Below are 21,661 nucleotides of genomic sequence, written 5' to 3' on the forward strand. Positions count from 1 at the left end.
CAAGACCAACATTACGTTCAAAAGGTGCGTATTTGTTTACAGAAGGCGTGTCGAAAGGGTACAAACCAATGAACACCATATATATTCTGTCTGGATTACTCATGATTGCTACCCTTTGTAGAAATAAATTGGAAAATAGGAAGCAGAAGAAAAGACTGGTGAGGAAGATGAATGAGAAGAAACGGATGCAGAAGACTGCACAAAAAACCGGGCAAGCAAATTGGTGAACGGGTGGTGGTGGTGTGACGCCAATCTCATCTGCCCCCGGGGCTGTCGTGTACCAGTATTAGTGTTGGGGGGCGTCAGAGATGAGCCCATTAAAATAGTGTAGTCCTCAGAAGAGACGCAGAAGGTTGTGTGAAAGAGAGAACGGGAAGGTTGAGGATGATCACAAATGTCATATGTCACTGTGCTTTCTCAGAGATTGATGATGTTGATCCGCTGCCCACACGTACTACCTAGCCATACTGTTTGAAGGTGCAACTACGAAATTCAATTAACACGAAATGTTGAAGTGCATGAAACAAGAAAAAGGAAGAAGAAAACTTTGAGGTTTTCACAAATTAGGTTATTCAAATTGAATCAAGAGTACAAACAATAAGGTCAGATGTAGGTAGGTAGCAAAACCTATTGAAAGTCAATTTGGAATAATTTGAAACTTTGTCAGTAGCTGCAACTTTTTAAGATTCAAAAATTACTTTTTACCAATTGAAACCCTAGTGTTGAATTCTATCTGGTCTACGAAGAAATCTCGAGTGTTAAATCAAAAAATCTAGATCAATGCAATAGGAACTAAGAATGAAGAAAATGTGATGAGATTAGACTTATCAAGGAGAAAGGAACTAATGACCGTCTGTGTCTGTCTACCCATTTCAAAAAAATCAAAAAAGGGAAGAAGGAGAAGAACGCGATGTTCCTATCCGATTTCACGCCTTCTCATCAGCGTTGACCTCTTTCTCAAAACACACATAGAACAAATTACGCAAACTAATCCTTCCGATTTTGTCACCATCACACAATGACCCTATTGGAGACGTTTTGAAGGGTCTGTGCCAAATTTTCATCGTTCCTCCATGTTTTGCCTATGTCAACATCTCTTCCCCCTCGACTGCTTTGGTTTTTGTGTAGGATTATGGGTAAAATAGGATTATTCGAGCAAAAGTGAGCATGAACAAGCAAAAACGGTGACTGAGAAACTGCTCGTATTGTTTAATATTGGTCTGGAGAGCGAAATGTTGCACTGCGCTGGCTTTATGAATTCAATTTTGTCACATGCTTCCGTTCAGATGTGATGTAGAAAGTAGAAAATTAAATTTGAAGATACATCGAAAAAATGTGAAAACTGATGCTCATCTATCTTTCAGTTTAGTTAGTTTAGTTTCATTTCTAATGGAAAAACCATTGAGGCGTGGGAATACCAAGGTCATGAAAAGTTCACCGGATCTTGTTTCAGATGATTATTCTAGTACGGATAGAATCGGAAGCGGGAACTGGTAAGTGCAGTAATAGGACTCATGCATTAGCCATCAGACAGCTATATGGTTGTTTGAACTTTTTGGCCTACTAGTCCATAAAAGCTTCAATAAAATAAGTTGGTGAAAGAGAATGTGCAAGAGAAGAACAGAAGATAGACGAGCTCTTCGTCAAGTAGCCGTCGGACTTTACTTGAAAGTGTGTGGGCTCTCGGACTCTCACAAATTCCCAAATTGTGTGACACATTTCGCAACAAAGCCAAATTTCTTGCGTCCGCGATTGAAATTCGGACTTGTAAAAATGGAAGAAAAAGGAATGGGAAGACGAGGAGTCCCGCCAGAAAAAAACGAAAAAAGGAGGATTTGTTGAATAGATAAGAGGAGCGTTTTCTTGACTGTTGGGTCCAGAATTGTTTATTCGTGGTGTACTTGGTGGTGCCTCTTGTCTCTAGTGAAATGTGTTCTTGCAGGACAAAGAAACAAGGAGAATAGCCTGACAACTGATTCCTATGTGCTCGATTTCTTGCTATCCGTCTACTATTAGATTGGTGTAACATTTTACGAGAGAGTCTTTGCAACTTTGGTTTAATTGCTTTACTAGGTGCAACATTCATTTTTCTGAACAGATTTCTTAAGAAGATCTGACTGTTTTGAGAAAATGTTTTACAGGTTATGTTTCCCAATAATCAATAAGAAAATCTGATATTTCAAAGAGAGTTAGTTGATATTATTCAAACGTTATGAGATATCAAACTCTCTTAATGATTCTAGTAATTTTCGAAGAACTATTAACAAAATAATAAGCGTTAATATAATTCTTACACGAAATTAGTAAAATTGTCAAAAATTGAATAAATTGCAACTTATTCTTATCCTAAGTTAAAATCCCTCAGAAATTGCAGTTTTCTTGAACAGTACTTGGCGTTTTCCTACAGTTGGATCAATTCCACCGCCAGTCTAAGATCAACAGAAACAAACGAAGAATGATGAGAAAGAAACATTGGGTAAGTCCTCGATGGATCGAATTTCTTTTTCGTATTGATGAAAACGAACGAAATGGTTTTACGGGTGGCGACCCGACTGAGTAAGTGTTTGCCTTACCATGATTAATTATTTCTCGGGGCCTAAGCGAAAAAGAAACGGAAGATGTCAAAGAAGGCGAAAAAGAAAAAAATATATATAACCTTAGACAAAGAATGTATACATATACACACATACACACGTTTCAATTCCGTTTTCTCCGTTTCCTCCTTGGGGGTTTATTTATGATAGTTTTGAAACAAAAGAAAAGAAAAACTACGACAGGAATGACTACGAACATGGAAATGTTAAAGAATTTTTAGAAAAATGAGAGAAAATAAAAAAATATAAATAGATTTTTCAATGAGAAAGTGTGGTCAATTGGTATCAATGTGCAGAAAAAATAAAGTGTAATAAAGTTGAAATGCGCACCTCTTGAGACTGACAAACGGAAGGCGAGAAGCACTTATCGAGTATCTTTTCTCAACTCAACACACATCATATTTTTCTTGGATCTCCGGGTTGTCTTACGTATTGTTTTTGAAATTCGAACCTTATTCACTCAGTTGTGTATGAATAAGTATAATGACAGATGTCAGTGACATGGAGACGGCGTCTTGTGTTACATGTTCTCCACAAGCGGCTTCAATCAATCTTCGCAGCGTACTTGAAACTCTATGAGATAGGAAAAACGTTCAGTTTGCTAATTGTAACCCGAAGTGAATTTTTTTCAGGAACAGTATAACGTTGGATCGGGATTTAACTACTGGCAGGACCTCATTAAGATTTGAAAGTTATGATGAAAACAATCGGTTACAATCTATGAGCATCAAACTTGCAGTCTGAGTACACTTTTTTCGGACTAGTAAAAAAGTGAAGATTTTGATTCCTCCTCCCCCAGTCAAGTGGTTCTCTCACTGAATCCACTTCTAAGACTCATAAAACTAACAGGCTCCACTCGAATACACAAATTTTTTCTTTTCCCATTTTTGCAGATGTTTTTTCTTCTTACATTTAATCCCAGTCTTTGTTGGATCTGTTCGTCATTCTGCATTTCAGATCTTAGAATCCAAGAAATGGCACGTCATTAAGATTTATCTCATTTTTTTTCTTCCCGTTTGCCATAGATAAAAATAGTGAAACGTACTCTGAAATATTTGCAAAATTCAATCAACAAACGCAGTGTAATTTAATTATGGCCAAGTGATACCATCGGGAGCGTCTTCAATACTTCTCCAGTCGTCTTCGTGTTCCATGCCTTCCCTTCCGTCTCTTCCTTCACGAGGTGTTCTTGCTCATTTCGGTTTTAGGTGTGTGAGTGCCCTGCAGTCGTACTTGTCTATTTTATGTTCTTGACTCTACCAATTATTTTAAGCGACGACAATATAACAAGAAGTCTTCGTTTCGAGCTCTTCGACTAATTGACTTGCTCTACTCCCTATCGAGGGCTTATCGCAGACCCGACTTCTTGATTCCCGCCTTTCTTCAATTCACTTTTTTTGAACTCAACTCTATATTCTAGTCTCTTTCACTCAAAAATATTAAAACCAGGTACAGTATTGAACTGTTTCTATGAAGAAAAATGAGCTTCTAGTTTACAGATTCACAATTTCTTATACGTAATTACTCCATCTTCCACGTCCGTCGTTCGGATTCCAATATATGTTGGTGAGACTTTGGAAAGAACCTTTGTTCAAAAAAAACCAATTCCAATTCATAATTACTTTTTTTTCAAGAACTGCGCCCGCAACTTCTTAGCTCGTCACTTGTTGCTTACAAATGTCGGAACAAGTTGCGCCCAAATCGGAACTGCCGACATAATTCAGCAACACATTAATGGAGACGTCGATCGAGAAGGATGGGACTGGCGGCGAACATGTAAAGTTCTTTTCTCTCCACTTTATTTTCGCAGCTTTCGTGACAAACTCGAGTTTTTGAACTAATTAGTTGCAAGGTCAGGAGAATAAGAAGAAGTCGCTTTCATTTCTTCCGTCCCTTGGGAAATTATATGGACTGCGTAAATTAAAAGAATTCAGTGTCAATGCGTTAATTTGAACAAAATGACGGTAAAATAAGAGTTGTTCCTCTTTACAGGTAGAATGGCAGCAATTGGATTGGTGATGGCACCCAGCTTACATTGCTTCTATCGAGTGTTGGATACCAGAAAATTCAAAGGATCGAAGAATTTCCGAGTGCTGAAAAAACTGGCATGGGATACATCGTTCATCCCGTTTTTCTCCTGCACTTTCATCACAGGTGCATAATTTAGAAAGTGTTCTGATTTTTTAATCAAACTGTTGAAAAATGTATTGACAGCGAAATATTTTTCAGTTGGTGCAATATACGAAGGAAAATCTCTACAGGCAGCATTCGCAGAGTATCGGCGAAAAATGTGGCATATCTGGAAGGTAATGTTTCATTTTCTTGCTTCAAAGACCCATAACTGAAAGTCCCATCACAAAAACTGTTTAACGATTCCCGAGAAATTCAGTCATCGGTTTTCATTCCGTAAACTATGGAAAACACAAAAACTGGTTTCAATATTTTTCTGAGTAATAGAATAGATCATGAACACATGGAGTGTTTGATAATGAGGTAGTCTAGTCATTCTACCAATGTTCTCCGAGACTTCTGCTATTTCTACTCGGAGACATGCGTATGTTGGAAACAAAAAACTTGATCTACCTTCTACTTGCAAGTCATCGTTGTGACTTGGATCACACAATACATCTAGAAACTTGTTTCTTGTTATGCAATGAATATACCTCCTCCAGGCATAATTTTCCGGGTGATGGCTACGCTCACCTTCATTTTTACAGGTCGATTTCACGCTTTGGCCTCCGGCGCAGCTAATCAACTTCTACTTTTTGCCGCCTGCTTTACGAGTGGTGTACGTGAACCTCGTCTCATTACTCTATAACTGTATCATGTCTTACATTAAAAATAATGAGCTACACCATACATCCCATTAGGAATTTTTCTGTTTCTTTACCCCTAGATGTTCATTTTTCTGGCAATTATGTTTTTTCGTTTTCAAATGTACTCTTATTTCCAAACAATCCAGAATGGATACCGTTCCTTCCTCTTCTCTCTTTCATTTGAAATAAATATAATGACAATGTCTGAAGAAGAGTTTTCTGACGAGAAAAAGTAAAAGGTTGAAAGCGTCACTCGCACGTGCACTTATGATGATTTCCTCATTGAAAAAGTTTGTGGTGGTTGTGGTAAAACCGGACAATTGAAATCAACAAAGCGATGCCGGTTAATCTGTGCGTCTATCCGGTAATCTTGCATCCACTCTCTTCTCTGTACCGTGTCAGGTTGGGATTTATACTCACATAATCGACATGTAGGTTGTTATCCCTCTCGGTTAAAATTGGTGTGAATTTGACGATAGTTTTTCAAAAAAGGTTTTCAAAACAGTATGAAACAATTTTAGTAAGTGGTGTGACATGTAGAAGTTCAGAAATCACATTTCAATTGGTTCACCCCAATCCTTCAGTGAGCCTAAACGTTCATAGTTATCCATAAAAGCGTGATAAACTTTAATTCTGTGAATATCTGAATATTTCTCAGCTGTTGATTAATGAACCTCATGCACGCTAGGACCCTTTTGCTCATCCGTGAATATCATATTTTACATCTTACTCGCCTTCTCTGCCCTCCGTTCCTCACGTTTTCAAATAAAATTTTAATGTTTCAGAAATGAATTTCACAAATATCACGTCGTTTAATGGAAGTATTACTGAGATTCCGGACACATCTTGGAATATCTCAGCTCCGAGTCAATCTTCTGAAAAGACGTTTTCTGCTCTGCACAACTATTATAATCATCACGATCAAATTGATTACATTACTTTTAATAAGTTTATCAATACGTGAGTTTTTGTACAGAACAATTTTGAAAAACACTCCACTTTCATTCATTATATTTTAGAAGCTCGCATTTCTTATATCCGGAGTTTTTGAATACCAGTTTATTTGATTTTATCCGTCTTGGGGTATCTGTTCTTGGGATTATTTGCAATATCTCAGTATTGGTGGCAAACTTGGTAAATGGTAGAAACAAACATGGAATACTCAAGTAAGTTTTAGTCTACGCTTGACCATCATCATAATTATAATTTTAGAATTCGATTACTTGTTTTATTCCTTATTCTGGTAATGACAATAACATGCATTTTGATGACAGTGATATTTGTATTCGATTGTTTGACGAATGTAAGTTTTTTTTGAGAAGGGTAAAGCTTTGTCCGAAAAGAAAAGAAATGGTTTATTGACAAACAATCATAATTCAGTTTAAACTTATTAAAATTGTAATAAAAGATGTATTTACACTCGTATTCCAGGTTTATGTGGATCTTCAAAAGCTATGGAGTGAATCTCAGAATCAAGATGAAATATCATTTCTGTGGAGGAACCTAGCTGATTTTTTGCTACAACCGATGTTCGATCTACAGTCAATTATGATGATGTACATTGCGCTTGATAGATATGCCAGTCTATTTGTGGTCAGCGAACTTTTTCGAGTGTTTTGTTTATAAGAAGGTGGGCAAGTTCAGGGTTATTGGCCATTCGTCGAAAATCGAAAGCGATTAGCATACTTCTTGATAGCGCCACTGATCTTCGCATTTATACTGATGAGTCCGGGAATTCAGCATTTCGTGTTACCGTTCGAAAGTTTCATCTATGCCAGGTATCAATCATTTCGAATTTTCAACCCCAATATCAATCCTATCATTTCAGACTTGCACTTTTGCTACTCCCATCAGCAATTTCATTTCTTCTCCTTTCAGTTTGTCTTGTGATCAAGAAAGAGAGACTGAATTATGACCCTGGGTTTAGCATTTCTCTCTCAAAGTGGGTAGTAAACTATATTTCCTTGTTTTTGTTTAAGTTTTTCTCGGTTTAAGTTTCGGTCACCCGACCCTGAGAAATGTTTGACGTAGTGATACTCGGTCCATTATTTTCATTTTTCATTTTTCAGAGCACTGGTTCGTGTACTCTACGTTTTCGTTATCATTGACTTCATCAGCCGACTTTTCCTTTTCTTCCGCCTTGCCGAGGACAACATTGACTTTGTTGTTCTAACTGGATCGGAGAACGGAGACTTTGTTCTTCATACTTTTCTTAATATTGGCTTACAAGTACAGTTTTGATTCGATCATATGGTTTGACCTGTCAACCTTTTCTTGCAGGTTTCCATCTGCGTCTACTATCTGGCGCCAGTGTATATTCCAATTGCCCTTTCTCTCTTTGTCAAACATTTCAGGGATTCGGTATAAGCAGCTGACATTTGTATACACCGATCAGACTATAATTATTTTACAGATATGCTGCTGTCAACGGCTCAATAAAGTGCACATCATCTAAAATAATTATTGTTTTCATATTTTCTCATATAGGAAACCGTATTGTAGTCGGAATAAACTGGTTTGATTCACTTGAAACAATGAATGAAGCATAATAAATAAAAATTAAAAAGCAAAATGGTTCAATTTTTAATTCTTTAATTCTCTAAGCAAAACAGTGACTTCATCATTTCTGATCAAAACAAAATAAGTTCATCTTTCTTGTTTTTGCTCAGATTTTGAAGTCCTAGCCTGGTCACCTGAACGTAAACTTTGACGTAAAAATTCGACACATTTTCAGAGCACTGTTGCACTTCATGTTTCAGTTATCATTGAAAACATCATTCTGAAATTTCAAAAAAAAAAACAGAGAGAAATATTATAAATACGCATAGTTTGACCTTTTGGAATTCAGATTTCACTGCACGTTTCAAAATGATAGGTGATATACTGAACCGGTCTTATTTTTCTTATTTTCCATATTATCACGCTGTCAGACAGTCTCACCTTTCAAATTGACTTCACTGATGGTCACCCCCATTTTCCCTCAATTTCTCCGAAACTTTGATCTCAATTGCAAAGTACTTGAACAATTCCTTCAACGAATCCGATGTCTCAGAATAAAAAAACGTGTGAAGTGTTGTGACGTAGCGATGTGACGTTGCGCCTCCGATTACTGTAGACGGCTCTTCAGCCTGTGACGTAGATTTTTCAATTAGTCGGACAGGGTGGTTTCGCCGGGCTGGACGCCGTATAAAAGAGTGGACATGGTAATGGTTTTCCAGTGAGAGAAGAGGTTCAACAAACTGGTATTTCTTTTCAAAGCCAACGGCGAGAACGTTGGCTATTTCCCCGGCTAATTATGACACAGATACTACTGTAGAATTGGTTAGAAAAGTAATGGATCCAAATAGTTATAGGAAGATCAGTAGCCGTTTTCAGTATGTTTACCTCTAGTTTGAAACCGTGTAAAATGCAAAAAACTGTGACTGACCAAGGTAGGCCCTCCTCCTTCTTTCTAAAACGTCCTCTTCTTCTCCTATCAAATTTTGATAAGTGACCACCACTTGACGGCGCCTACCGGTCACTCTTCTTATCATTTTTCCCTATCTCATCTTACTGACCTGCCCAGAATTCCGAAATTTCAAGGCAGAATCGAATTTAGAATCAGAAATAGAAATAGAAACGAGATGGGAATCTTATGAATTCATTCACCTATCAGTTAGCGGTGTTAGCTGGTCTCTTTCCCCTTTTTCACTTCTTTACAAGTTCCGACGCTTCTTCAACAGTCATTCATTTATTATTTGTAGTTGTTCTTCATTTTACACCTTTTTCTCACCTCCCCTTCTCCTTTTTTCCTTTTGCTAACAGTAATAATGCACTATGTCTCACACGTTTTAATGTTTTGGCGAACGATGAGATCAACAATAACAAATTACAACAAATATACAATGATGTGATAATTTGATGCTATATTTAAATTTTCAGAGATCTTCTGAAACTGTTTTGTTTGTTAAGAAACATCATAGACTGCAAAAATGGACCCCTTTTCAACGTTTTTTTTTTCAAATGCCATATGTCAAATCACGTTGATAATCTTGAAATGCGTTCCACTAATTTTCCGAAATTGTCCACCCTCCGTCTCACTTTGTATCCGGAGAAATAAAAACATTCGTCATAAAGTTGTCACTAGACAAACTTTAGATTTTAGTAAAAAGATAATTTATTTTTGGAATATGGTATATATAGGTTTCTGATAACCTGATAAGTTTAATATTTAATTTTTATTGGGCCAAGAAAAACTGCTGAAGAAAAAAGAAAATACAAATAAAAGAATCCTTGAACTTCAACCCATTTTTAGTTACTTCGCTTTTCCAACTATTACAAATACCTCTAATTCTCAGTTGATTCTCAATCAAGTTTTTCCTGCCACATTTTGCTGAAAACGATGAAATTTTCGAATTGTGTTCCACAAGAATGCGATACTTCACATGCCAGGAAAACAGACAAAAATGCATTCGAACCCTATAAAACATTGCGAACAGGCGCTTTTTGATTTTTCTTCCTGCTTTCAATTAAAGTTTGTTTTTCATTCCGAATATTTTGTAAGATATGATTGAATTAGGCGCCAAGCGCCCACCAGTTTTTTTTTTGCAGCAAGCACTGAGACTAACATGCACTATTTGGATTAATCTCTGGAGAAGCAGACTGTTATTCACTGATATCACACATTCAGAGATTATGTTGTTTTGTACTTAATGGAATAACAACATGACTAACTGATCGGACAGAGAGTCATAAAATCACTAGATGTTTTCACTCAGGAACGTGATTAAAAGATTTGGTTTGGAGCGTTAGGTATTCAAAATATCTAACGAAATCAGCCACGCGTTCCTCATATCACGTACATGTTTTCATATGAATGTAAACATGCCAAACTAAATTATGGAATTCTCCTCGGATGGACGTTTCTATAAAATCTCAAGTATTTTGAATTCAAATGAGAAAAAGGAAATCTCAATTCTGAAATCAAGGCCAAAGTTCATTTTACGCCAGTATTTCGTTAATTTAATTTCATGTGACCTTCGCTGGCTTCTTCCAACGAATGACCATTCGAACTAGTAGTAGCCATCGCTTATCACTTCTGACCTGCGTCTCTCGACAGTCGTCTACAGATAGATAGCTTTGCAAATTCCATCTATTTTGATTTGTTTCACACCTTGAAACCTGCTGTCACATGCTGCGCGTAGAATTTCAGAAAGGGAAAGACTGTTGTTAGCTATATACAGGCGGTAGACAGTTTCTCCACCGACGGTTTCTTACAAGTTCCGGTATTAAGTTTTTATGAACTTTATGGCTGTGTTGTCCCGATGTCTGTCCTAGCTACATCCTACTCCTATTCCCCCTACTGACACCAATAATGGGAGGAGAGTAAGTAATCCAGTGAGTGCGAGCAGTGGGAGTTGTTTCCTGATTAATCAGAAGGAGGAGGAAAATTGTTATTCTATCAGTAGGCCCCCAAACAAAATAATTAGAAAAAGTGTGTTTGGTGTTCTATGTTCTTTTTTTCGAATTTCACTGAATTAACTAACTAGTACATAGAACACGCCTTGGGTGCCCTCTGACGGAAAAACCGCTTTGATATATAAACTCCTAATCTTTTGTGTCCTGCCCCTAAATCTCCTGGCGAACACGTCTTCCGGTTTGCAAGGAACCGTTGAATATTCATTCATGTCATCTTATCTTCCCGTATATCTTTTCTTCCGTGAAATCTTCTAATCTCTCTTCTCTTGAATGAAACTTCTCAATAACAAAACTTTTATTTTTCAGCAATGAGCATTACGATACTCAACGACCCCCAACTCTCTTCGGATGTATATGATCTTCTCATGTCGAGGACACCTACCATTGGATCCTTCTGTGAAAGCAGAACCCCAAACTCAAGGATCATTACTACTGACCTATCACATTTCAACCTGTCCCACTCCAGTCAATGCATCGAACGACTCCATTCATATCGGAATGATGGATAAACTTGATCGGCGGAGTAGTAGGCAGCGATTTGCAATCAAATCTCCAAACAGCTAATACTCTACAGATCTCAAATATTGTTATGTACATACTCTAATAACTGTTTTTCTTGCCAACGTGTACAGATTATTTCCTTTTTTCCTTGATGTTGTCTCGCCTGATCTTGTTTTCACTTCCATGAAATAAAAAAATGAGTAATTGAATGAACACGGAAGATAGACACTGAATTGACCATTGACAGATCGAGAACATGAACATTTGAACTCGACGAGAGGTTCGAGAAATTCTGAATAGAAGAGGTGACAATTAAGGGGAATAGTTAACACGAGGGATGACTGTTCACCGAAACATAGTTCTCATCCGAATGGAATCGTTCCCAGAACAGTTTCAGTCGTTCTCAGCCTAATAGGTACTCAGAAAAACATCTCGACGAATAATCTTTCACCTGACGTCTAGGTAAAGAAAAGAACAGTTCTCATACAAAAATGATCAAAATTGTGATTTTTCCATAGCTACATATCCTCCTATTCTCATCTTATGTATCCTCCTGATATCCAGTATCCTCCTGATGAGAATACTGTTTTCCTTAATGGGATGAAGGTTCAGGATTTTTCATTGAGAGCGTTTTACTTTTTTGTTTTCCAACGCTCACATGTACAGTCGATATCTGCTGCAGCCCGATGCAGTCTTCTCCACTAGAATTTTCTAGAGCACCGATGTTCTAAAAGTTCTCACCCTTTTTGAATACCGTAGTACTATTTATTTATCAGCCACAAAAGCTTAGCCACAGATCACCTACACTAGACGGAATTCCAACTACCGCTCTCGTCCGGAACTTTTACTTTTATTCCCCCGCACTTCACTCTTGATATTTACCTTCTTCCTCCATCGAAGATTATACCGGTGTTCAATTTTAACAAAGTTCACACTAACTTTAACTTTATTTCCATTGAAATCCGGGGAACGTGGGTTATGTGTGAGAACTTGCCCTTTCAGTTTACATGCCATAACTACAATCCGTGTTGTCTGGAATCTTACATTGAGTTCTTGTCTGAGGATGTGCCCTCTGAGGGTTCGATATGAATACTTCTTTTAAACAACTCCATCATATCATTAATTCAAGAAACCAACTTTTGTTATTCTTTCTATTTTCCCAAATTATGGTGTTCTGGAAGTTTCGTTCTCAGGATCGCAAGAAATTAATTTCATATCAGCAGAATTGTTTTTCGGTGTTCTTAGTGAGTTTGCTACTGATAAACATGCTCAAAACAGAGATCTCTCGAAATCCAGATCCCACGAGTTTTCCAATTCCTGTTATTCATAGTTGCACTTGAGTTGTTCCAGACCGTTATCATTAATCAAAACACAATTGTAAAACTATATTATTCATTTTTTGATAACCTGTAACAGAGAGTCAAAAACAATTGAAAGAAGAGAAAAAACCACTTGGTTTGGATTTCACAGGGGAGAAAAAATGGGGGGAAGTGATAAATTAATGAGTTGCGTCCCGGTTATCGGTAGTGAATACTGTTCTTAGTGATCTTGAAAATAAGTTATTTGTTGGAACATGGGAATTTCCTCAGAGTGTGATTCTCGTCTGAATCGTGGCACACAATAACTCTCGGTATGGATCACGGTTATCTCGAAGACGTACCACCAATTGATATGCGGACTGAAATACAAATTGCTTTGTGAAATCAATCACATGAAATATATAAATATATAAACTGTCATTCAGTGTCCGTCAACGGCTCTCCAGTACAATGGCCATCGCGTTTACCTTATGGTCAGTACCCACCAAGTCATAGTGAATCATTCGGAAAAGATTGGTAAACAACTTTGTCGGATCAATCTCGAATTCAATAACTTGACGTCCAGGGGTCACCGGGCAGGATGGGTTGTCGTCACACATGTCGTAGTTGCTTCTGAAATCGTGTTTGTGTTGTGATAAGGTGTTGATGTTCATATTTATTTTGACACACTACTTACAGCAGTCCAAAACTTGGCAAAAACATCCACCCACATCCGAACCAGCCGGTTGATCGCTTGAAGATTGATACTTCAACCCCTAAGTTATCAAATCGTTTGTTTGAACTACTAGTGATATCCAAGAAAATACGAATGGGAGAGTTGAATGAAACTGGATACGCGTCATCTCCATTTCCATTAGTAATGGCACCACCATGAAGTTCAAACTTAGTATCTAAGAGAATTCAGTTCATTACTGCAATAAAACATAGAACCATACCATCTTTACATTGGAAAAACGATGGGCGAACTCTGGTTCTGTTCGGAAGAGCAACACATTCTTCTTCTTGTTCGAGAGAAGAATCTGCCATTAAGTAGGGAGTATTAGGTGCGACTTCAGGGTCATCTGTATTATCTTCGTTGGATCCAGCTACCTCAGCTGCTTGATTGCTGGCATCCTGATGGCTTCCAAAGTTTTTGATGGATCGGAATCTAGCTGGCTGAACAAGTAACAACATTTATAATAGTGGAATATTCCGCAAATAACTACAGGACCATAACTGACAACAGAAAACAACAAGGCTTAAAAATTACCACTTCTTTTTCGATTTCAGCACTATCCAACTCAACTTCTTCTAAACTAGCAAAAACCAGTGGGAATATTAGAAATAAGAGTAGAAAACGGTGTGTCATCTTCAATGGTATCTTTGTTGAAATCTTTGCTTGGAAACTTTTTTGGAGGTCACTGCAACCTGAGTGTATCGAATGTTTAGAATAAAACACAGATGAGTGCAAATTGAATAGAGCACTCGACGCACGAAAAGGTGCGGGTCGGTTTTTGAATTGGCCTCAGGTGCTAGCGGGAGGTCGACGGGGAGCGCTCTGTTCTGCTGTTCTCTGTGCTTTATATACCTGACCGTCTTTTTTTCGAGCACCAACATGGGGCGTGCTTGAAAATCCGACAAAAACGCGATTCGCACCTGGTTCCAAGGCTCCGCCAAATCACTTGAGAGGCCGCGTTTGTCGCTCGATCAATTTCTAATTAGAGCGGATAGTGGGGGTCCACTTGAGATTGCCATTTTTGGCATCCGATGACTTTTCGTAGCGTTTCTGGACACTCGTCTGTGTCTCTTGACGAGTTTTTATCAGACAATCGTCTACGATCAGCGAGCTTTTTGGAGATGCAGCAAACACAAGACACAGGAAAAAACAACAGTTGATGATTTTAATAATGAGTCGGGGAAAGAAATCAAGGGGACAAATGAAATGAAAAAAAAAGGGACTTCTTATGAAAACGGATACAGAATACTACGTGAGAAGTGTCAAATGCATTGGGACATAAAGCTACACGAAAATTAGGAACAGGGATCACGAGAGTCCGGGAACAAATGTTGTGATTTGGCATCCGAGAACAAGATCATTTCAAATTTTGCGAATGAGAAAATTCAGTCTAGTTGGAATGATAGATTGCATAAAAGTGAAATAAAGAACACAATGGAATCCGGTGAAATCAGGGAAAATGGAAAAATGGAATGCAAAACAATTGATGTGCTATACTGTGTAGTTTTTCGGGAAAAAAAGTATCAAAGGAAAGAAAACATGAAATAAAAACATAAGTTAGTATTAGAGAAGGAGAATTTAGTGATGAATATTGAAAATTGGATATCAGTCTTCTTCTTCTTCAAGATATCGTTTGCGATCTTCTAGAACATAAGCCCCAGCAGCCGAGCGTAGTGATTCCAAGTTTTCAGCTCCAGACTGAGCAGCCATCCTGGCGAACAGACTACTCTGATCGTCGAGGAGGGTTATCGGTTTGTCAAATTCAACAAGCTCTCCCTTTTCGAACACCTGCAAGTTGTTGCGAACATAAGCACTGTTTGCTCTTTCAAACCCTCTTACCATTATCATATCAGTGTTCATTATGGTGTGAAGACGGTGAGCAACAGTGATGATAGTCGCATCTTTGAAGAAGTTTCGAATTGTTTTCTGGATACACGCATCGGTCACTCCATCCACGTTGGCAGTAGCTTCATCAATTACAAGTATACGAGACCGATGGATCATGGCACGAGCAAGACAGAAGAGTTGACGTTGGCCAACTGACAAACTGACACCACGTTGTCCGAGTTCCACGTGGAGACCTTTCTCTCTAACAATCGTATTTTTCAACTCGCACTCAAATATACACAATGTTGTCACTTATATCATAAATATTATCATTTACCTGCTCCAAGGCCTCCCACAACGTGGCGTCATCATACTGATTGTAGGGATCCAAATTCTCTCGGATTGTTCCTGAGAAAATCACAGGCTCCTGAGGAATAATCGACATTCCTTTTCTTCGGAACTTCAAACTGATGCCATCCAAGTCCACATCATCAATTCTGACTTGTCCACCACAGTATTCTTTTAAACCAAACAATACTTTGAGAAGTGTCGATTTTCCTGCACCCGTTCTACCCACTACTCCGATCTGAATTGTATTGAAAATTACTCGTATTGTTTCTTCTGTGCGATTATTTTACCTTTTGTCCTTGGAAGATAACAAAGTTAAGATTGTTGAGCACATAAGTGTCTCCGTATTTGACTCGAACGTTTTCAAATTCAATCTGTCCTTTGGAAGGCCAACTTTTCTCCAATACATCGTCCAAATACTTGTCATGTGGTCTTCTCATCTCCTCTTCTGACTTGAGTTCAGTGTATTCCAGAATTCTTTCAATGGAAACCATCTGCAAAAACGAACGTGTCAAATTTAAATCATGCCCCTATTTGCATTGTCTTCGTTTGCAACATTCGTTTCGCATTGTATTCATTTAGAATAAAAGACCGAGCAAATTTACGGGTGGGTCGCTCATTTGGCGCCGGGGCAAACATTCCATTTGTGTTTGTTGTGATGTGTGGAAAATGCGACAAACCACTTGAATAGTCTGATCAAGGCAGTTCGCGCTTGAACATTGACCAAATCTCTTTAAAATCATGATGTTTCACCGCGAAGGCATAGTCAGCTGAATCGGGAATGCGAAGGTGGGAGGGTGAATGAATCGGAGGAATCCCAGCGCTAAAAAGAGAAACAGCAAAAAATAAACTCACTCCGTTTTCCAATTCTGCACTCTGCCGCATTATCCACGAGAAGAATCCACTCAGCTGGACGGCGCACACAAGACACAATCCAACTTCACCAACGGTCAACGTTTCTATAAATCTCAATTGTTGTGAAATAAGATACCGCGAATAAATGTTGACCTACCATATTGTAAAACAACAACAATCGCCACGATCGAAACGAAAACCGAAACCAAGAAGTCGATACAGATACCGAACCAACGAGCCGACAAGATACCCATATTGTATGCCGCCATGTACACATCCTGAAGTGGAGTTTTCAATGAAGTTTTGATTGAATCCAAAAACATTTGAAAATTGATGGAAAAATATGAATCTCCTATTTTTAGCCAAATGAACTCACATGAAGCGCACAGAACTTATCAATCATTTCCATTTCCTTTCTGTAGGCTCTGATCGTGGCCAGCCCATGTATGGTAGAAGTGATGATTGTGTTCAGGGGAGAACGAGCTGAAAACTAATTTAGAAAAGAAAATCAGACTTCAATCTTACCAGCTGCTTCAATTCGTTTTAGCTCTCTTGACTTGACCACATAAATTTTCCGACATAAATAAAATCCAATAGTAATAAAAGTGCAAGCGATAATCACCACTGGTCTCACCATCGAAACAAGTCCAACGATACCGAGGAACGTCAACCCGCCCTGTAATTTAATAACATAATTGCAGGTTGTGGACATAAAAACTTACAAAAACAAATTCGAAATATGTGAAAGCCAACATATCGTCAGTGAGACCAATATCTTTTGAGAAACGGTTCAGTATTGCTCCTAAAACATTACAGTGAGTGGACTTAATCAGATCAGTTCTCACCTTCTGAGTTACGATCGAAAAACTCCGCTTGGGTGTTTAGAAGACAATTGAACATAAGGTTGTGAAGGACACGTGATGCATTCAGTTGAGCATTTCTGAACCAAACCGACCGAATAACTCCAAGAAAAGACATAACAACGGTGCTAACAACGAATGTCACTTCGTATGTTCGGAATGACATTTGATAGCGGTATCCGAGTATATCAACGTTTTTACTGAATTCTCCTTTTGTTGTGCTGTTCTTTGCATTCCATTCGTCCAGATCGACTAACCTGTAACACAAAATATTCGTAAATCATAGTTATCGTAGATTGGGTAATCACCATTTGTTGAGCCACCAGTCAACAAAATTATTCATGAACTGTGTCACCAAAACACAAATAATGAGACAGACGCCAAATTTCAACGGATCAATTACTGCGCGTGTATACTTCCAATACACCGACCAGGAAATACTTCCAGAGTTTCTTGACTCCAAATTCGATTCATTTCTTGGTTTCACTATTGAAACTTCTCTCTCCAGCGACTTTTTCTTGATATCATTCACAACGTCCTCATCTTTTTCAAACATCATTTGTTTTTTCTCTGACGGTGAAGGAGGTGGAGAAGATGGTGAGCCTTCGTTGTACAATTCATCATCATTTTTGTCGTCTGCGGCCGATGACTGGAGGCTGATGAACTCTTCAGAAAAATTTGTTTTTAGTTCATCAAGTGTTCCCATTGAGATCATCTTGTTGTTTTTCATCAGGATCACCGAGCTCAGTGTGCTCAGGAAGTGGATTTGATGAGTGACAAGGACAACGAGCTTATCCGATAAGAATCCACGAATCAGACTGAAAAATAATAATTTGCAGAGGGATAGAAATTTGTCAGAATTTGTAATGCACCGGGGACTGTCCAGCAATAAAACTTAAAGGGGGACTGCGCTATTCCCGAAATGTCGATTTTTACACGAATCGACGCAGAATATCGGGGAAAAAAACTATCCTTTTAAATGTAGGTTTGTAAATCAGATTGAAGGACGTTATCTGCTGTCAAAGTGTCAAAAATCGCTCATCGTGGTACAGTTCTTACGTTGTTTTTTTTTCGATAGAAAAACTTTGTAGTACATGTAAGAGTAAATTAACTGGAAAACAATCACAAATTGCATTAAACAACGTAAAACGTGTACCACAATAAGCGATTTTTACACTTTGACAGCTCATAACTTCCTTTAATCTAATTTTCAGACCTACATCCAAGAAGATTTTTTTCTTGTCCCGAGATTCGATTCATGCAGTCTCCCTTTAGTCCTCATAACTTACTTCTCATATAGTTTTCTTCCAACATGGGCATCAACTGCGGAAAGTGGGTCATCAAGAAGGTAAATGTCAGCATCAGCATAAATAGCTCGAGCAAGAGCAATTCTTGCCCTCTGACCTCCAGAAAGTGTTGATCCATTATCACCAACAACTGTCATATCTCCATTCGAGAGTTGTCGGAAATCTGGTCGGAGAAGACAAAGCTCCAGAGCGTTATGGTATCTTTCCCTGTCATAATCATTGCCAAACAAAATGTTTTCCCTGACTGTTCCAGTGAAAATCCATGGCTCTTGTGCACAGTAAGCAATTGATCCATGAACTTCGACGTTTCCTTTTGACATACGAGCTTCCGATAAAATTGTGAGTAGCAGGGATGATTTTCCACTACCCACAGATCCAATTACTCCGTAACATTCTCCTGATTTGAAACTCTGGGTAAAACCCTGGATTGCGTAGACCACGTGGAGAGCCGGATCGTCATTTTTTTCGAATTCTTCATCTCTCTTCATGCTTTTCTCTCTTTGTTCAACTTTGTCATACCAGACAGATGTGACATCAGTTAATTGAATGTTTGGATTATCTGTCTCGCTGGCATCCAGAATCCATGATGGATTTGTTTGAAGTGCACTCAACGCTAGCTTATCATTCTCATTCTTCAGTATTTCGGTCTCTGTCTCCAATTCGCTCACAACAGTGTATCGTGAAAACTCTTGCAGTCGGAAGAAAAAATTGATCCGGCGACTTGTGGAAATCAGTTCTCTTCCAAAAAGCAACCCGAGTGGAAGAAACAAAGCAAATGGCAAACGAACCGAGTTGTAGAGTGCAGACTGTAAATAATAGACCAATTATTATTAGTCATCTATTACATTCGTAGTCACTAACTGCTGCAAACACTCCTTTGGTTGTAAGGTCTTCGTCAAAGTACAAACACGAGAAGATGTAAACGAAGAGACCAATTTTTGCAGATACAAAGTATATTCCCATGACCATCGAAGAGTAGAATGCAGATTTTCCAACGGCACCTATCTCATTTCTAAAAAGAACAAAAGTTCTATCTTTGATTAATTAGAATGTTAACTCACTCTCTCAGCTGTTTAATTTTTGCAGCGAAGTTGTCTTCCCAAACGAGCATTTTGACTACTTTCATCCCGTTTATAATTTCACTCATGATTTTCAATCTCGCATCCATTCTATCACCAATATTACGTCTGTTTACACCGAGTTGATACGAATAATATACTTGGAATGTGACAATGATCATCATCACCAAGAATCCTACCAAACAACAAAATCCAAAGTAGAACCAAAGTATAAACCCGTAGAAGAACATGAGCAGAGGACAGAGCCAAACGTAGTGAGCAAAGAGAAATGCTTGCTCCAATTTTGCTGCGTCTGTGTTGAGAAGCTGGATAAGTTGACCACTGTTTGTATCAGCAAGAGAGGCTAGTGAAAGTCGTAGTGCTTTTTTGTAGAGCAGAACTCCTGTACCAACTCTCATGTGATTTCCAACGTTCAGCAATCCATGAAAATACGGATGGTGAATGACTACAGTGACAAATGACAGAAAGGAGATCAGAAGGGCAACTGTAATATATATACTAATGAAACACGTGAATTATCCAAACATCACTTACCGAACATTGCGGGCCAATACAGAAAATCTTCCTTCTCTTGAATTTCATAATAACTCATTAACTGTCGGAGAAGTAATGGTTGAGCGACACGAGTGAGCTCTTCAAGACACAACAGAATTGCATGAAGAATGACGCTGACTTTGGTTGCATCCCATACAGCTGACAAGAAATGCCTATCTGGGGATCCGTTTGAGCTCCACGCACTGAAATGTTTTTTAATGTTTTTGAAAATAATTGAACATGGTAGGTGTGGGGGACTTTTCCAAATTGGAACATCATTCCAAATTATTTTTCAACAGATTTTCTTCTGTGGCAGATACTATTTATAAAAACTCACTTTTCTAATCGTGATGCTGCATAGACGGCTGTGATCTTCTTTGATGGTTTCTCCAACAATTCTGCATCTGTTGTTGCATTTCTCGTCCTCCACCAATAAACTCCAACATACGAAAAAATGACACTACTGAAGAATCCCGCTTTGTCTTCTGAGCTCGGATGAAATCCTTCGACTCCATCCAATCTGCTTCGTTTCCTAATTGGTGTATTTTTATGGATATCCTGACTTTTCTGAAAGAATAATAGGGTTTTTCGTATTGTGTGGTTTGAATCATCGGTTTTATGAATGAAGAAAAGAACACCTGGCAAGCCGCAGGTGTAATTTGAATGGTTTTTAATGCGGTGAAATGAGCGGAAATTATTGAAAAGAACAGATGGTAAGGTTTTTTGTTGGAAAATAGTAGCAATTCCTTTTGAATTATGTTTTGAGGAAAAAGAAGAAGCTGGATGGTGATTCTGTCCAGTATCAAATACAATCTTTAAAAGTTAGTAATGGAAATTCCACGAAGAAAAGTTTTTACTCTTTTAAGAAGATTTTTTTTCTAAACTAACCTTTTGACTATCCGTTTTGTCGATAAGCAAAGCTTTATGTTCTGTATCTAATCTATCCGTGGATGTTCTTGGATTTGATATTGACATACTTGGTTTACCTGAAAATTACTTTAAATTGAATCAGATTATTCAACTAGAAAAGAAAATAACGACCAATAAATAGTGAAGCCTGCTGAGTACTTACTAGGAACCACAGATTGAATGAAATGGTCTATTCAACTAAGGGGCGGAGGATACTCTTTCGATAGTATAAACGAGACGCAGGTGGCTAGATACTCCCGTGGGCCCAAGAGTGTCAAGTGAGTAGGTTAACGTGGGCAATATGATTTTTTCTATGAGGGCCGTCTTATGCGCAATGACATCATACACACAACTTTATAATTTGACCTGATGAGAAGCGTCTCACAAAAGTAAAGGGGCTTGAAATTGGAGAAACATGCTTTTCCGACACTTTTTTTCTCAGAAAACGGTGTCCCCGAAATGTAAGGAAGGACATGGCTTTTGATGATCAATCAGAAATTGCCGAAATAATCGAAACGTTCGAAAAAAGAAAAAAAGAAG

General features: G+C 38.2%; 5 protein-coding genes across 5 annotated transcripts; 3 read left to right on the forward strand and 2 right to left on the reverse strand.

The window, feature by feature from the left end:
• Positions 1–4,154: 4,154 nt before the first annotated feature.
• Positions 4,155–5,464, forward strand: GCK72_024202 (uncharacterized protein; the record flags this gene model as incomplete). The annotated part of the gene is made up of 5 exons (XM_053735768.1): positions 4,155–4,160; positions 4,229–4,370; positions 4,587–4,748; positions 4,824–4,900; positions 5,312–5,464. The coding sequence occupies 5 exons, from the start codon at positions 4,155–4,157 to the stop codon at positions 5,462–5,464; spliced, it is 540 nt and encodes a 179-aa protein (XP_053579334.1).
• Positions 5,465–6,197: 733 nt separating this feature from the next.
• On the forward strand, positions 6,198–7,865 carry GCK72_024203 (uncharacterized protein; the record flags this gene model as incomplete). The annotated part of the gene is made up of 9 exons (XM_003118038.2): positions 6,198–6,370; positions 6,430–6,576; positions 6,623–6,713; positions 6,842–7,003; positions 7,055–7,188; positions 7,239–7,352; positions 7,480–7,639; positions 7,691–7,771; positions 7,824–7,865. The coding sequence occupies 9 exons, from the start codon at positions 6,198–6,200 to the stop codon at positions 7,863–7,865; spliced, it is 1,104 nt and encodes a 367-aa protein (XP_003118086.2).
• A 3,356-nt stretch (positions 7,866–11,221) lies between these two features.
• GCK72_024204 (uncharacterized protein) lies at positions 11,222–15,445 on the forward strand (the record flags this gene model as incomplete). Its single annotated transcript, XM_053735769.1, has 6 exons — positions 11,222–11,393; positions 13,113–13,203; positions 13,366–13,543; positions 13,592–13,716; positions 13,773–13,850; positions 15,094–15,445. The coding sequence occupies 6 exons, from the start codon at positions 11,222–11,224 to the stop codon at positions 15,443–15,445; spliced, it is 996 nt and encodes a 331-aa protein (XP_053579335.1).
• GCK72_024205 (uncharacterized protein) lies at positions 12,954–13,860 on the reverse strand (the record flags this gene model as incomplete). Its single annotated transcript, XM_053735770.1, has 4 exons — positions 12,954–13,046; positions 13,155–13,299; positions 13,364–13,577; positions 13,623–13,860. The coding sequence occupies 4 exons, from the start codon at positions 13,858–13,860 to the stop codon at positions 12,954–12,956; spliced, it is 690 nt and encodes a 229-aa protein (XP_053579336.1).
• Positions 15,008–21,187, reverse strand: GCK72_024206 (uncharacterized protein; the record flags this gene model as incomplete). The annotated part of the gene is made up of 17 exons (XM_053735771.1): positions 15,008–15,190; positions 15,242–15,517; positions 15,567–15,815; positions 15,868–16,071; positions 16,433–16,536; positions 16,590–16,710; positions 16,809–16,915; positions 16,958–17,108; positions 17,155–17,234; positions 17,278–17,549; positions 17,601–18,110; positions 18,582–19,405; positions 19,461–19,611; positions 19,661–20,162; positions 20,213–20,415; positions 20,550–20,779; positions 21,101–21,187. 17 exons carry the CDS (start codon positions 21,185–21,187, stop codon positions 15,008–15,010), a joined length of 4,254 nt encoding a protein of 1,417 aa, XP_053579337.1.
• Positions 21,188–21,661: the final 474 nt, after the last annotated feature.

The sequence above is a fragment of the Caenorhabditis remanei genome, chromosome X, assembly GCF_010183535.1.
Source record: "Caenorhabditis remanei strain PX506 chromosome X, whole genome shotgun sequence".
In the NCBI taxonomy this organism is placed as follows: Eukaryota; Metazoa; Nematoda; class Chromadorea; order Rhabditida; family Rhabditidae; genus Caenorhabditis; species Caenorhabditis remanei.